Below are 11,749 nucleotides of genomic sequence, written 5' to 3'. Positions count from 1 at the left end.
TCCGGGGGGCGGCGGAGGGGGCTGTGTCCCCCGTGTCCCCCGCCGAGGGTGGGGGGAAGCAGGGGCGCCTGAGCCCCGCCGCAGCTGGCAAAGTCGTACCCCGAAAGAAGAGAAAGAAGCCTCTCGCAGATGGCAGCCTCCCCACCCCCTCCCCTTCGTCCCCGCAACTTTCTCCCACCAGAAGAGCGGGAAAATGAGGGAGGGATGTTTGCGAAACGTGCTCGTTCCTTCTGCAGCGTTCGGTGGTAATGAATGCAGAGGGAGGGCAGAGGAAGGGGATCTGGTGGAGAAGGAATGTGTTTGCAGGAGGAGGAGGAGGAGGAGTGTAAACGGTGATTGTGTAATTAAATAATTAAACAAAAATACTTAAATCTCATTTGGGGAGAGAGCTGGAATAGGGTCCACAGGGTGTAACTGGTGAATTTTTCAACTTCTAAGTTTTGCCGAGTCAGGGCCGGGTAGGGAGGGGGACACTCACGGGCACGTTGAGAGCAAATCGGGTGGGAGCGCCAGGGAGAGATTTATCGTTTGAATTTTCAGGAGATCATTTTTATTACGGTGGCCGTTTGGGAAGCCGTCTCCCACGGCTGCCCGCAGAGCGAGGCCGGGCGGGCGAGCAGGCGCTGCCGGGGAAGCCCGCAGGCCGCGCCGCCCGCTCTGCCCGCCCGAGCGCGCCCCCGCCTCGGCGCGCCCCCGCCGCACGGGCCCGACCGCCCGGCCAAGTTTCGCTTGCCATCGCTGCTCGGGAGCCTCTTGCTCCGCTCCGGGCTGTAACCTTGAACTTTCGAAAGCGTGGTGACAGTGTCGTGTTTTTACAGCAGCACCACCAACTTCTGAAGAAAGAAAAAAGACCGCCCCCCCCCCCCCCCCAACAACTGCTAAAAAAAAAAAAAAAAAAAAAAAGGAAAAAGAAAAAAGGATAAAAAAAACCAAACAAAAAAAAAATCCTCCCGCCCACCCCCCCCCCCCCCCCCGAGTCCTTCCCCCCTCATCTGCAAAACAACCACCAGCAGCAGCAGCAGCAGCAGCAAAAGCAAGACTCCTGCGCCGCCGACTACAAGAGGGTTAAAAGTGTAGATTGGATTTCACCCCGGGAAATCTAGCACACGGACTGAACTTGAATCTTTGGCTATTTAAGGAGGACTGGGGTTTGTTGTGAAGTTGTGGTGATCCAGAGCAGAGCCCCGTCCTGATTGATTTCATCTTCCTTGAGTCTTAGATGACTGTAAAATGAATAGATGAAATTATTCCTTTTTGAGGCTTTTCTTAGGGGCTCTCCGGGCAGCGTGTTCTCAAAGCGAAGTCATGATGTATTCTCCAATCTGTCTCACTCAGGTATAGACGCTTTTATTTAATTTATTTGTTAATTTATTTATTTCCACGTGTTTGTTGGGATCTAAATATATATATATATATGTATGTATGTATGTATGTGGGTTGTTAATGAGTTATTGCTAGTAGTTGTAACGGGTTAAAGCACAGTCGTAACTGTTTGTCAGATCCAAACTCCTCACTCAGGAGGGAATATTAAAGAATAAACTGTACCACGCCATTGTTTTGGGGAGATCCATTCAAAGTGTCACCCGTAGACAAATACTGTTAATTGTTGGTGCACAAGAAGTCAAAGGTTAACAAACTGAAAATGAGCATAATTATGCTAAAAAAACGTGTTTGAGAAGTATTGATTTGATTGGAATAAAACGATTTGCACTCTTTTCAGCTCGCCTGTTTACACACAGCCTACTGAAAGGATTTGAAAGGAAAAGTGCTTTTTTTGACAAAACATGACCACTGGCCGGTGTGAAGTAATCCCGTTTTATGCTTAATTAATAATATGCAGGCTGCCAACAATAAGGGAGATGTGAGCGAGGATGACCAAGCTGTGCAGTGTTTTCTCGTTCGGTTACACAAGCGCACGTCGTTTTCCCCCTCCCCGCTAAATTGTGGTGCTGGCGGAGGAGCGTGCCCTCTCCCCAGCACGGGGAGAGACCGACCCTTTTTTTACAGTCGCGCTTGCGGCCGCTTTTCGGTCCCGAGCGGCGACTGTCAGCGGGACGGCGGGAGGGGAGCGGCGGCGGAGCGGAGCGCGGAGCGGGGCGCGGAGGGCGGGGGACAACGACGCTGCGGCAAGCGGGGGGCAGTCCGAGCGGGGGTCTCCGCCGCCGCATAGGGCAGATTTTGAAACCTGAGGGGTTTCGGAAGCATGTTTGGGAAGTTCCCCGGGTGCCCCTGCAGCGTCCTCGGCCGGCATACGGTATCGGCGAGCGAGCGCCGGGGCACCGGAGGCTGTTTCGGACGGTAAACCCCGTCTGCAAAGCCCGGGGATAGTTTTCAGCTTTCGTGAAAGTCTGTCTTAGGAGGATGTGATGTAAACTGATTAAGCGATAACTGCTTGCTTCTACATTGGTGCAACAAATAGCTAAAGAAGCAAAAAATTTGCGAAAGTAATGTCTGCTGCAGGGCTGCTACAGAGAGGCCAGCGATGCACTTACAGTTGCACTGTGAATAACTAAGTATGATTTAAGTTATTCCGCAGTTACAAACCATTGTAATTCGAAAGGACTAAAGTATTCATAAATTGTGATTGAAGATGGAAACAATGATAAGGCTTATTCAGTGATTGGACACAGTCCTGCAGTTTTTTGGCTGACACATTTTTTATTGTTTATATTTTGTTTGGCATCTAAGTGTGATTGACTTAGATATGGATATTTTCAGTAAGTAAACGTGAGCTGCAGTGGAAGAAAGCTGGAAAAAAGTGTTATTGAGATATTTCTTCTTCAAAAGAGAAACATAGGAAGCATTTTGTGTAACAGAGACGCATATGGTTGCAGATACATACATGGAAATAACTACTTAGCGTGGAATCTGTGGTTAGCAAAATTAATTCTATGTAGGCTGTCCACCATGTCAAATTATTGATGGGCAATAAGACCTCTGCATCAGAATATAAACCTGAGAGTACAACTTAAGAAAGCGATTTTTGCATTTGAGACACAGGTTTTCACAACCACCTCTTTTACAGAGGTAATTCATAATCTTGTTTCCTTCTCTAATGATATTTTTCAAATGATATTTTCTTTTTGGACTCACTGATGTAATAGATTTCCTCATTCTTTACAAATTTGTGTTGAAATACTGCACTCAGGTGTCTAAAAAAATGCTACATTGTACTTCTACTGCCATTAATCCAAGAAAGCAGTTCCTGGATTTTGTGCATTGATACTTCATAACATTTTACAATCATGCTCTACCATGTGCCATGCAGGGACAGTTCCCATTTGATGATACACACAGGGAACGCAGTTGCAGCAAATTTATTTTAGTTCAGATTTTTTTTCTACCTGCTTGGAATGATAACAGAAGTTTATAAATAATTTTTTTCTCTACATAAATTAAAAATTAAAATGACACCAGTAATGAGTATTTAAACCTTATATTCTTATTTGTTTAAGGCAAAAGATTGACTCATCTCACTTTGAGTAGCAGCTGCATTAAAGCATTACTGCCACAATTGTTCTCTCTATTGTATTCTCTGTCTCTAGGACTCTTGCAGTGCACATCGACTGTGGTAGTAGGTGTTCAGAAGAAAATATTTCGGTAAAATAAAAAAAAAACCACCTGTTTGGATGGAACTACTTATGAAAGTGGTAGTTTAGTTTGTGCCGAGACAGCGCTGAAGCATGTTTTAATAACAAGTCTAAAATCCAAAGTACAGCTTTAAGACAAACCTTATTGATTTAAGCGTTACCCATAATATTCACAATAAAAGTCTGGTGGGTGAAAATAACTCCAGGGTAGAAGAAAACTTACCAAACGCAATTTAATTTTGGGGGGTCCCTTCCTCTCTTTCCTATATACCTCTTCCTCTATGTTTCGGAATGACTGGAAACTGCATTTATCTGTCTTGCTGAGGCATGAATAGGATGCAGTTACTGCATACCTTTTAGTGCTTGCTTTCTTGTGATATTTTTACCGTGGTTTATTATGTCACAGTAGTCCAAAATCTCACAATATGTAGTATTTTCTTTTGCACTTTTATGCTATTTCACTAGGCATGAGAAAATCCGTGCAGGGAAGTTGCGTAGATGAAATTTTCTGTATAAAATTTCCATACTTCTATCCCGTGTATTTATTGTACAGTCATCAGTTTGAGCTTTCATGGGCTGGTACAAAGTTTAAAAGTGAAAGATAGGAGAAGAGCACTGCATATCCTCTTTATCTTTTCAATAAAGAAAACCTGGCCTACCTATTGTCAATTGATGATTGCAATTTTTTCCTTTCTTTACAAGCAACATAGATGTTATATAGTAACATCCGTTTTAATTTAAATTGCCAGTGCACAATAGTTCACCTTAGCTATTTGATATAACATTTGAAAATCTTACCTTTATAAATCACTTCATTGCAAGAGCAACTGTGGCACATGAGCAAATGCCACATAAAACCAAAAATAATTCACTATTTTCTTTATGAATATTAAGGAATAAAAATAAAATTCCGTTGATATCTTTTTAGGAGATTTGGTGGGGAATGTGTGTGATTAATTGCAAATGTCCATTTAGGATCATTTTTATGTGCACTTCCCCATGTCAAGTAGTATTTTCATTTGAAAATACTCCAGGTGCACAATAAATAGCTCAAAAAATCTGATAAAATTGCTTTCAAACAGGATATTCTTTGCTGTGTTTCTTCTTGACACTTTTCACCTATATGTATATCTTCAGGACTTAACAATACTGTGAAAGAAAAACCTGAATACAGTTTTTAAAAGGTTGAAGTTTCTGGTGTGTATGTTTTTGAGGTTTTTTTCTCACTATTTTTGAAAAGGAAACATTCAACTACTACAGACTGGAATTTAAACAGTGAAATTATCTATAAAATTGTCATAGATATAAAGTGCTATAGGTTATTATTGTTAATACTATATGCATTACCTCAAAGCATAGTCAATCTGAAATAATTTAATAATTTATGATGCTCTTCTTCAAAATTAAAACTAGATGTGCAATATTCTACTAGTGTAGAATATCTTCATGATTATTTTATTGCCATTCTAAGTTATAAATGCCAAAGTCTGTTTAGATGTAGGGGAAATCATTGTATTGAGGTAAAAATTAACTTCTCCCAAAGCTCTTCAGCCACCTGCCTTCATCCCAACTTTTGCCCCAGCTGTTAGAATTTTCAAAATCTGTAGTAAATCCATTTTATTCAGCCTAAAATGAATTGTGAGGATTTAACACAGTACGGTTGTTATGCTTCCACTAATTTAAAAAAAAAAATTCAATACTTCAATTAAGATGACTTCTGTAGGAGAAAAAAATAAACTTTCTTTAGTAGTTATAATTGAAAGGGAAAAAAGCATGGCATCAGAAAACCTATGAAGATAGGGAAGTCTTATCATGGGCTGTGGTTGCTCAGAGCAGTACTGCCTTCCCACACAAAGAACAGATTGTGGTTTAACTCTTTCCACGGCCTAGTTTCATGTGCCAGTATAGTAACAGAATTGTTCAAATCTCTTTTGGAAACTACTAATCAGTTTAATTGTTGCCTTTGTAGGTCTTTGTCAAGCATCATACTGTAATGAAATTTTTTTATGTCCTGAAGTATCTTCCAATATTGACTCTCTGTTCTTTTTTTTCCCTTTTTTTTCCCCTTAATTTATTTTTTTTTCTATGAAGACAACATGATCATAGGTAAACAGCTATTAACTTTTCTGATGTTTTCTGTTTGGTTTAAGGATGGTTAGAGAAGAGAGGTAACTAGATTTAGTGAGTTTTGCAACATTCAGGAAATTTTGAAGTTTGTGTGAAATTTGAAGATTTAAATATGGAATTCTTTGCCTGAAGCTTTTGCAGTGGTAGTCTGCACTCTATAATCGAGACCATTAGTTATACTTCCATCATTTTTACCTAATGGAGTTAATCAGCCTATTGATTAAACATAATTCATTCCTTGTCTAGCAGCGTAACTAAAATAGTAGTTTGTTAATTGTATTCTTGAATATAATTGCATAAAAAAGGTTCAGTTTTACTTTGATTGCACTGTGCCACTAAGTATGATGAACAATCTGCGTGATATTTAAAACTAAATATCCCTACACAGGAAGAAAGATACCTCCCCTAAGCTCTCCCTTTCAACCCAAAATATAGTAACGTTTGATAAGCAGATTGAAGTGTTTTAGACAGCAGACTTGTTAATGAAAGATAAGTTTTTGGGGAAGGTCTATTTAGCTATTAACATGGATGTGTAGGATGGTACTTTAAGCAGACAAATGAAATTAATTTAATTGCTATAGGATGTGCCTGTAGACAACAACTAAGCATTACCTCCTTAATGCAATCCGTATTGCTGCTAGGCAGAAGATAAGAACTTGCAGGTGAAGCCAGACGACAGAAAGGGATATTTTGAAACTGTACATAAATTGCATGGATTTCACAAAAGCAGCATTGGACCAGCGGTGGACTCGTAATGTCTCTTTACCACAGCATGTAGAAACACAAAGAATGCAAAGTTTGTGCCAAGTTGCCATTTTTCATTGTACATCTCAGATTGATTTTTGAGGGGTTTAGAATAATTGCCACACTCATGTGATCAGTTAGCAAATTAACTGACTCTGTGGGGCTTCAAAATTTACAGTGGAACTGCTGGAAGGACATAAATGTAATTTTAGTTCTCACCTTCACAAAGTCTTAATTTTACAGAGCTTGGGGGTGGTAGGAGGAAAGCGAGAATAGCTGAAAGTACAGAAGATTCTGTATATGACTTGTGTCTTTTGCCTGCTTTTCCTTACTGTGTACTGGTTTCTCTAGTTACCACCACTGGAATGGTGCTGTTTCAGTGCTGGAATGTTGGACGTTTGATAAGAAAATGGATCAAGTTTAATGGCGCATGCTCTTTGTGCCACCAGCAGTCTCTTGCTGAGAGCATGCTCCAAAAGCGGGAACTGTGTGGCATTACACTGAGCATGTATATGCTTTGTGTTTCTGTGCCACAGAGAAGAGAAATGAACTGTGGCATTTGCCTCAGCCTTCTGAACATTTCTGCTCAGATTTTTTAAAACCGTGCAGTATCCTCTTTGAGCAATGGTACTTTTCTTGATGTTAGCTGCTCGCTCAAATATTTAAATGTTAGGAACAAACATCTTGGTAGCATCCCTTAAATTATGTTGTCTGCAGTGTCGTGGGATGAAGTGAGGGGAGGAGTACAAAATAAAATTTTCAAACACTTCTTTCAAAAATGAAACATGAAATTTGTGCAAATTTTATTTGTTTATTCTCTTCATCTCATATTTCACTTAAAGATTTTCAGAAACGTTTCTTGATACTGCTTTGGTTATGAGAACTTGCTGACTTTGAGTTTTCTTGTTCTCTTCTTTTCTTTCCTTCACTTCTTTCCACAGGATGAATTTCACCCGTTCATTGAGGCACTTCTTCCACATGTCCGTGCAATTGCCTATACTTGGTTCAATCTTCAGGCTCGAAAACGCAAGTACTTTAAAAAACATGAGAAACGAATGTCAAAGGATGAGGAAAGAGCAGTCAAGGATGAGCTACTTAGTGAAAAGCCTGAAATTAAACAGAAGTGGGCATCCAGGCTCCTGGCCAAGCTGCGCAAAGATATTCGCCAAGAGTTTCGGGAGGATTTTGTGCTCACAGTTACTGGGAAGAAGCACCCATGCTGTGTATTGTCCAATCCTGACCAGAAGGGCAAAATTAGGAGAATCGATTGCCTGCGACAGGCTGACAAAGTCTGGCGTCTGGATCTAGTCATGGTGATCCTGTTCAAAGGCATCCCCTTGGAAAGTACGGATGGAGAACGTCTCATGAAATCCCCACATTGCACAAATCCAGCACTTTGCGTCCAGCCACATCACATAACAGTATCAGTCAAGGAGCTTGATTTGTTTTTGGCATACTACGTGCAGGAGCAAGGTAGGAAGCAGACTGTCATGTTTCTATTTTAGTATGTCAGACTCTGACTCCAAGTAGCCCTGTTTCCCCTGTGGGCTGGCTTCCAGTGAAAAATTGTTCTGTGGTCCATAGATGTAGTGTGGCTGCATATCCATTTGTAAATCAGCATATATACATATATACTTAAACACACACATATTCCTGCAGACCTGTGTGACATGCATATTTGACATGTGTGCCACTTTCGAGAGCGAAAGTGACACTACCAAGGCAGTACTTTCATTCCACTGAAGTTGCCTTTTATTTTTTGTGAAAAAGTGGCAATACATAGTTGTGACTTCAGAAAACATTATTGTTTTCAAGTTGTGTTTTCAAAGAAAAACAAAACAAAAACCCCCATCCCAGTATTATTAAGAACAGATGGAGGTATATGCAGTTGCACAGTCACAATAAATACTACAAGTATTTATTATTGTTTTTGTAGTTATAATTAATCAAGAAGTAGTCCTTAAACAGATCACATTGAAGAGCAATTGTAGACTTTCTCATACCTATAAAACAAATCTTGAAATACTTTATCATGGCTGTATTTCATATAAATGCCAAATAGTATAAGAATTGCAGCATAAAATATGTAATTTTTTATTCATATTTTACATCAGTAGGTCATCTTATCTATTTGAGCTTTAAATCAAAGATCCAGATCGTAGTATTTGGTGAAATTGTTATGAAGAGTATATTTTCATAATCACACTCATATACTTTTATTTGGGAGGTAATTGAAATGTGGAAAATTGCAGGAGCTCTATAGAAAATCTTCTTAAACTTAGTATTACAGAATGCAAATAAAAACAGGGCTTCTGATAATCATGTGTAAGGGGAAAAACCTACTAACCATATTTCATATATTGGATATTCAATAACAATGCCCATAGGTTCCCTAAAATTGTAAATGGCTATAAGTAGATAAAGGTGTTGGTTTGTGGTTTTTTTTTGTTTGTTTTTTTTTTTTTTTTTGGTTTTTTTTTTTTTTGGTTTTTTTTCCCTCCTCTCTGATAGTAAGTCTTCTGAAATACTTTTTCTGTGTTAGGGTCATTTTGGTTCTTTCTGATAATGATAATGTCTTCTAAGTGTCTTTGTAATGATGGCTGATCAGCAGTAATAATGCATTTCTTTTTTAGCCACAAATCTCAACTAGGGAAAGTTCGACCATCTGCAGATGGTGGGCCATTTCACAACTTGGCCTGGTTGTAGGTAGAAATGGCCTGCAGAAGGGCAGATGGCAGGCTGTTATCTGATGCTTGGTGAATAACTATGGCATTTAACTGGAAAACAAATTGAATTGATTTTATTAATAACAAAAAAGTAAAATTCCATGTCGTCATTTGGTGTGTACTCATTTTTAAGAGGAGAGCTACACAATGAAATATTTTTGTTTTAAGTAATTCTCTTTTAGCATTTACTCATGCAAGTGAAGAGCTGTTTTTGTGAATGTACATATCATGTTCTTTTCTGTTCATTATTTGTTATGAAAAAATATTGGCTTCCCCCCATTAGTATTTTCTTGAGTTTTTTATCTCTCTGCAGCAGTAGACACGTTTATGTATTTTACAGTGAATTTAAGTAGCTGCGGAGTCTGTTAAATCTGATCCCAAATAACAGAGGAAGAAAGATTTCTTTGATAACATTAAGCAAAATAGCTTAATTACAAATATTTTTACCTTTAAACTCCTTTTGTAGAAAAAATATTCAAATTATATTTTGAATGGATATAGCATAACTCATAATTTACTGATTAATTCTATGGATTTACTGAGTCTAAAAGTCAAAACTCCAAAGGGAGGCAAAACACTTTAAGTAGCTCTTGAGCCAAAGAAACTGGGGTCAGAGTGCTCTTAATACACTGTTGAACTATAAGTTATTGAAATGCACTAACTTGAAGTGGGAGAAAGAATTGCAGGGCATAGTTGATTTTGTTGATTTTAATGTATTGAGAATGTAAGTTTATTTATAACACTTTTGTCTAATTAGAAATGAGGACGTTAAACATCTTGTAATATTGTAACTTTCAAAGTTACACAATGTTTCTTTGAGAATATACTGAAAATTAAGCTGGCTAATTTCTATATACCAAGTCACTCTTAGAAGACCCTTTTGTTTATTGCTAACTGCATATCTTTCTATTTTGCTGCTTTACTGTAAATCTTCTATTAACATCTATTGTCTCTCTTCTTGAAGAAGTCATATTAAGTTGTCTATATAGTTTTTTTCCATTTTATCAAACTTTGATTCTCTATACTCATTCAAAGAAGGTTCATTGTGGCACTTTGTAATGTACTTGATTAAGAGTGCCAAGCTCTGAGAAAGATATGCATGAAGTCAACCAAAAATGTTGCATTATACATATGGCGTTTTGCTTTTTATTTATCTTTCAGAACATATAAATGCCTAATAGCGCCATGTAAAAACTAAGTGGAAACATTGAAACAATTAAATCCCTGAACAAAATATGAAGAAGGAATTAGCACATAGAATGAAAAAAGGGGCCAAGTAGTTTCCTTTTTTTGTTGCTTTAAAATAGAAGATTAGGGGGAAAAAAGAGGAGAAAGGATAGTTTGAGTGCCAGTGATGGTTGCCAGTGGCACCAGGATTGGCATCAGACCTTCTTTGTTTAGCCTAGGATGTCTGTGATTTGTTGGTTGGCATCCGCATTGCAGTGCAGAGTAATGTTACAATATATTGACAATTTCCAGATCTAGAAGTGTCAATAATGTTTTCTGTTCTTAACAAAAAGAGCTTCTACTTCCATGTCTGCCCTGAAAGAAGAAATAAGGACTGATCCAGGAAGTTCTATCGTTGATGAACTTCATCAGATGCTACTTTTCGCTCATCTCAAAATTCAGCATCTTTTTTCCCCCTATTAACTTTCTGCTATCCTTCTAAATAAAATCCAAAAGAAAAAAAGAGGATTGACATAGGTTGCAATGCTGCTCCTTTGACTGAAAAGGAGGAAGAAAATGTGAAGTATACACTGTGATCAAGGTTTAACATTAAAATAATTATTAAGCACAACACGCTTCTATGGGAATCTGCTTGTTGTGTATATCAGGGGTGTGTGTGTGTGTCCCACACAGATTGTTTATAAAACCCAAACTTGAAAATGGTGTGAACTTTGTTTCTATTGATAGAATTGTCCTTTATTTTTTTTTTCCTGTCAGCATCAGAGGGTGTCTTATCATTTGGTATGAAATGCATTTCAGTCCATAAAATCATTTGATGGTATTAAATTCAGAGCAGCGCTTATGCTGTGTTCCCGTTGCTACAAGAACCGCCATTTTGTTTGTCGAGTGCCAGGAGAGGGGAAAAAAAAGGCAGACAATGTGCTTGATGCCAATAATGGTTGCCAGTGGCACCGAGGTTGGCATCAGACCCTCTTTGTCTAGTTGCTGAATGCCTTTGATTCGTTGGTTGGCATCCGCATTGCAGTGGGCACATTGGAAAGTTTTTGACAATCAGTGAATGAAAGCTGCAGTACTTGTTTGCTGCAACAGAACCAAGATAATATAAATCTCTCCTTCAGATGGATGTTTTACTTACTCTCTTATTTTTTTCTAAAACATAAAATATCTATAGTAATGTGCCTTGTCTGCAGAATTCTGAATTCCCTCATCATCTCCACTACTTTTTTTTTTTTCAGCATGAATAAAACGCAAACTTGATGTTAGATAATTCAGCATATACTGAATGAAGCATAGTACACCTTGGGAGTTTGGGAGTTTAAAGAACTGAAGCAGTGCTACATGCAAATGTTAAGATTTTTAAGTGTTTATAGTGCA

General features: G+C 38.6%; 1 protein-coding gene across 15 annotated transcripts in view; it reads left to right on the top strand.

The window, feature by feature from the left end:
* The first annotated feature begins 371 nt into the window (after positions 1-371).
* The window catches only part of NFIB (nuclear factor I B), a 170,001-nt gene continuing 158,623 nt past the window's right edge, over positions 372-11,749 (top strand). For 4 of the 15 annotated variants that reach the window (XM_030258966.4, XM_030258965.4, XM_030258963.4 and 1 more), the window contains exons 1-2: positions 986-1,335; positions 7,403-7,934. In XM_030258966.4, the coding sequence (XP_030114826.2) occupies positions 1,306-1,335; positions 7,403-7,934 (562 nt within the window). In that variant the 5' untranslated portion in view covers positions 986-1,305. Of the gene's footprint in view, positions 1,336-6,941; positions 7,089-7,402; positions 7,935-11,749 lie in introns of those variants that run through there. The other 11 variants (XM_030258962.4, XM_030258960.4, XM_030258959.4 and 8 more) reach the window with 6 other exon arrangements.

The sequence above is a fragment of the Taeniopygia guttata genome, chromosome Z (assembly GCF_048771995.1).
Source record: "Taeniopygia guttata chromosome Z, bTaeGut7.mat, whole genome shotgun sequence".
Lineage (NCBI taxonomy): Eukaryota > Metazoa > Chordata > Aves > Passeriformes > Estrildidae > Taeniopygia > Taeniopygia guttata.
The sequence above is the reverse complement of the archived record's forward strand: the minus strand, read 5'-3'. Positions and strand labels throughout refer to the sequence as shown.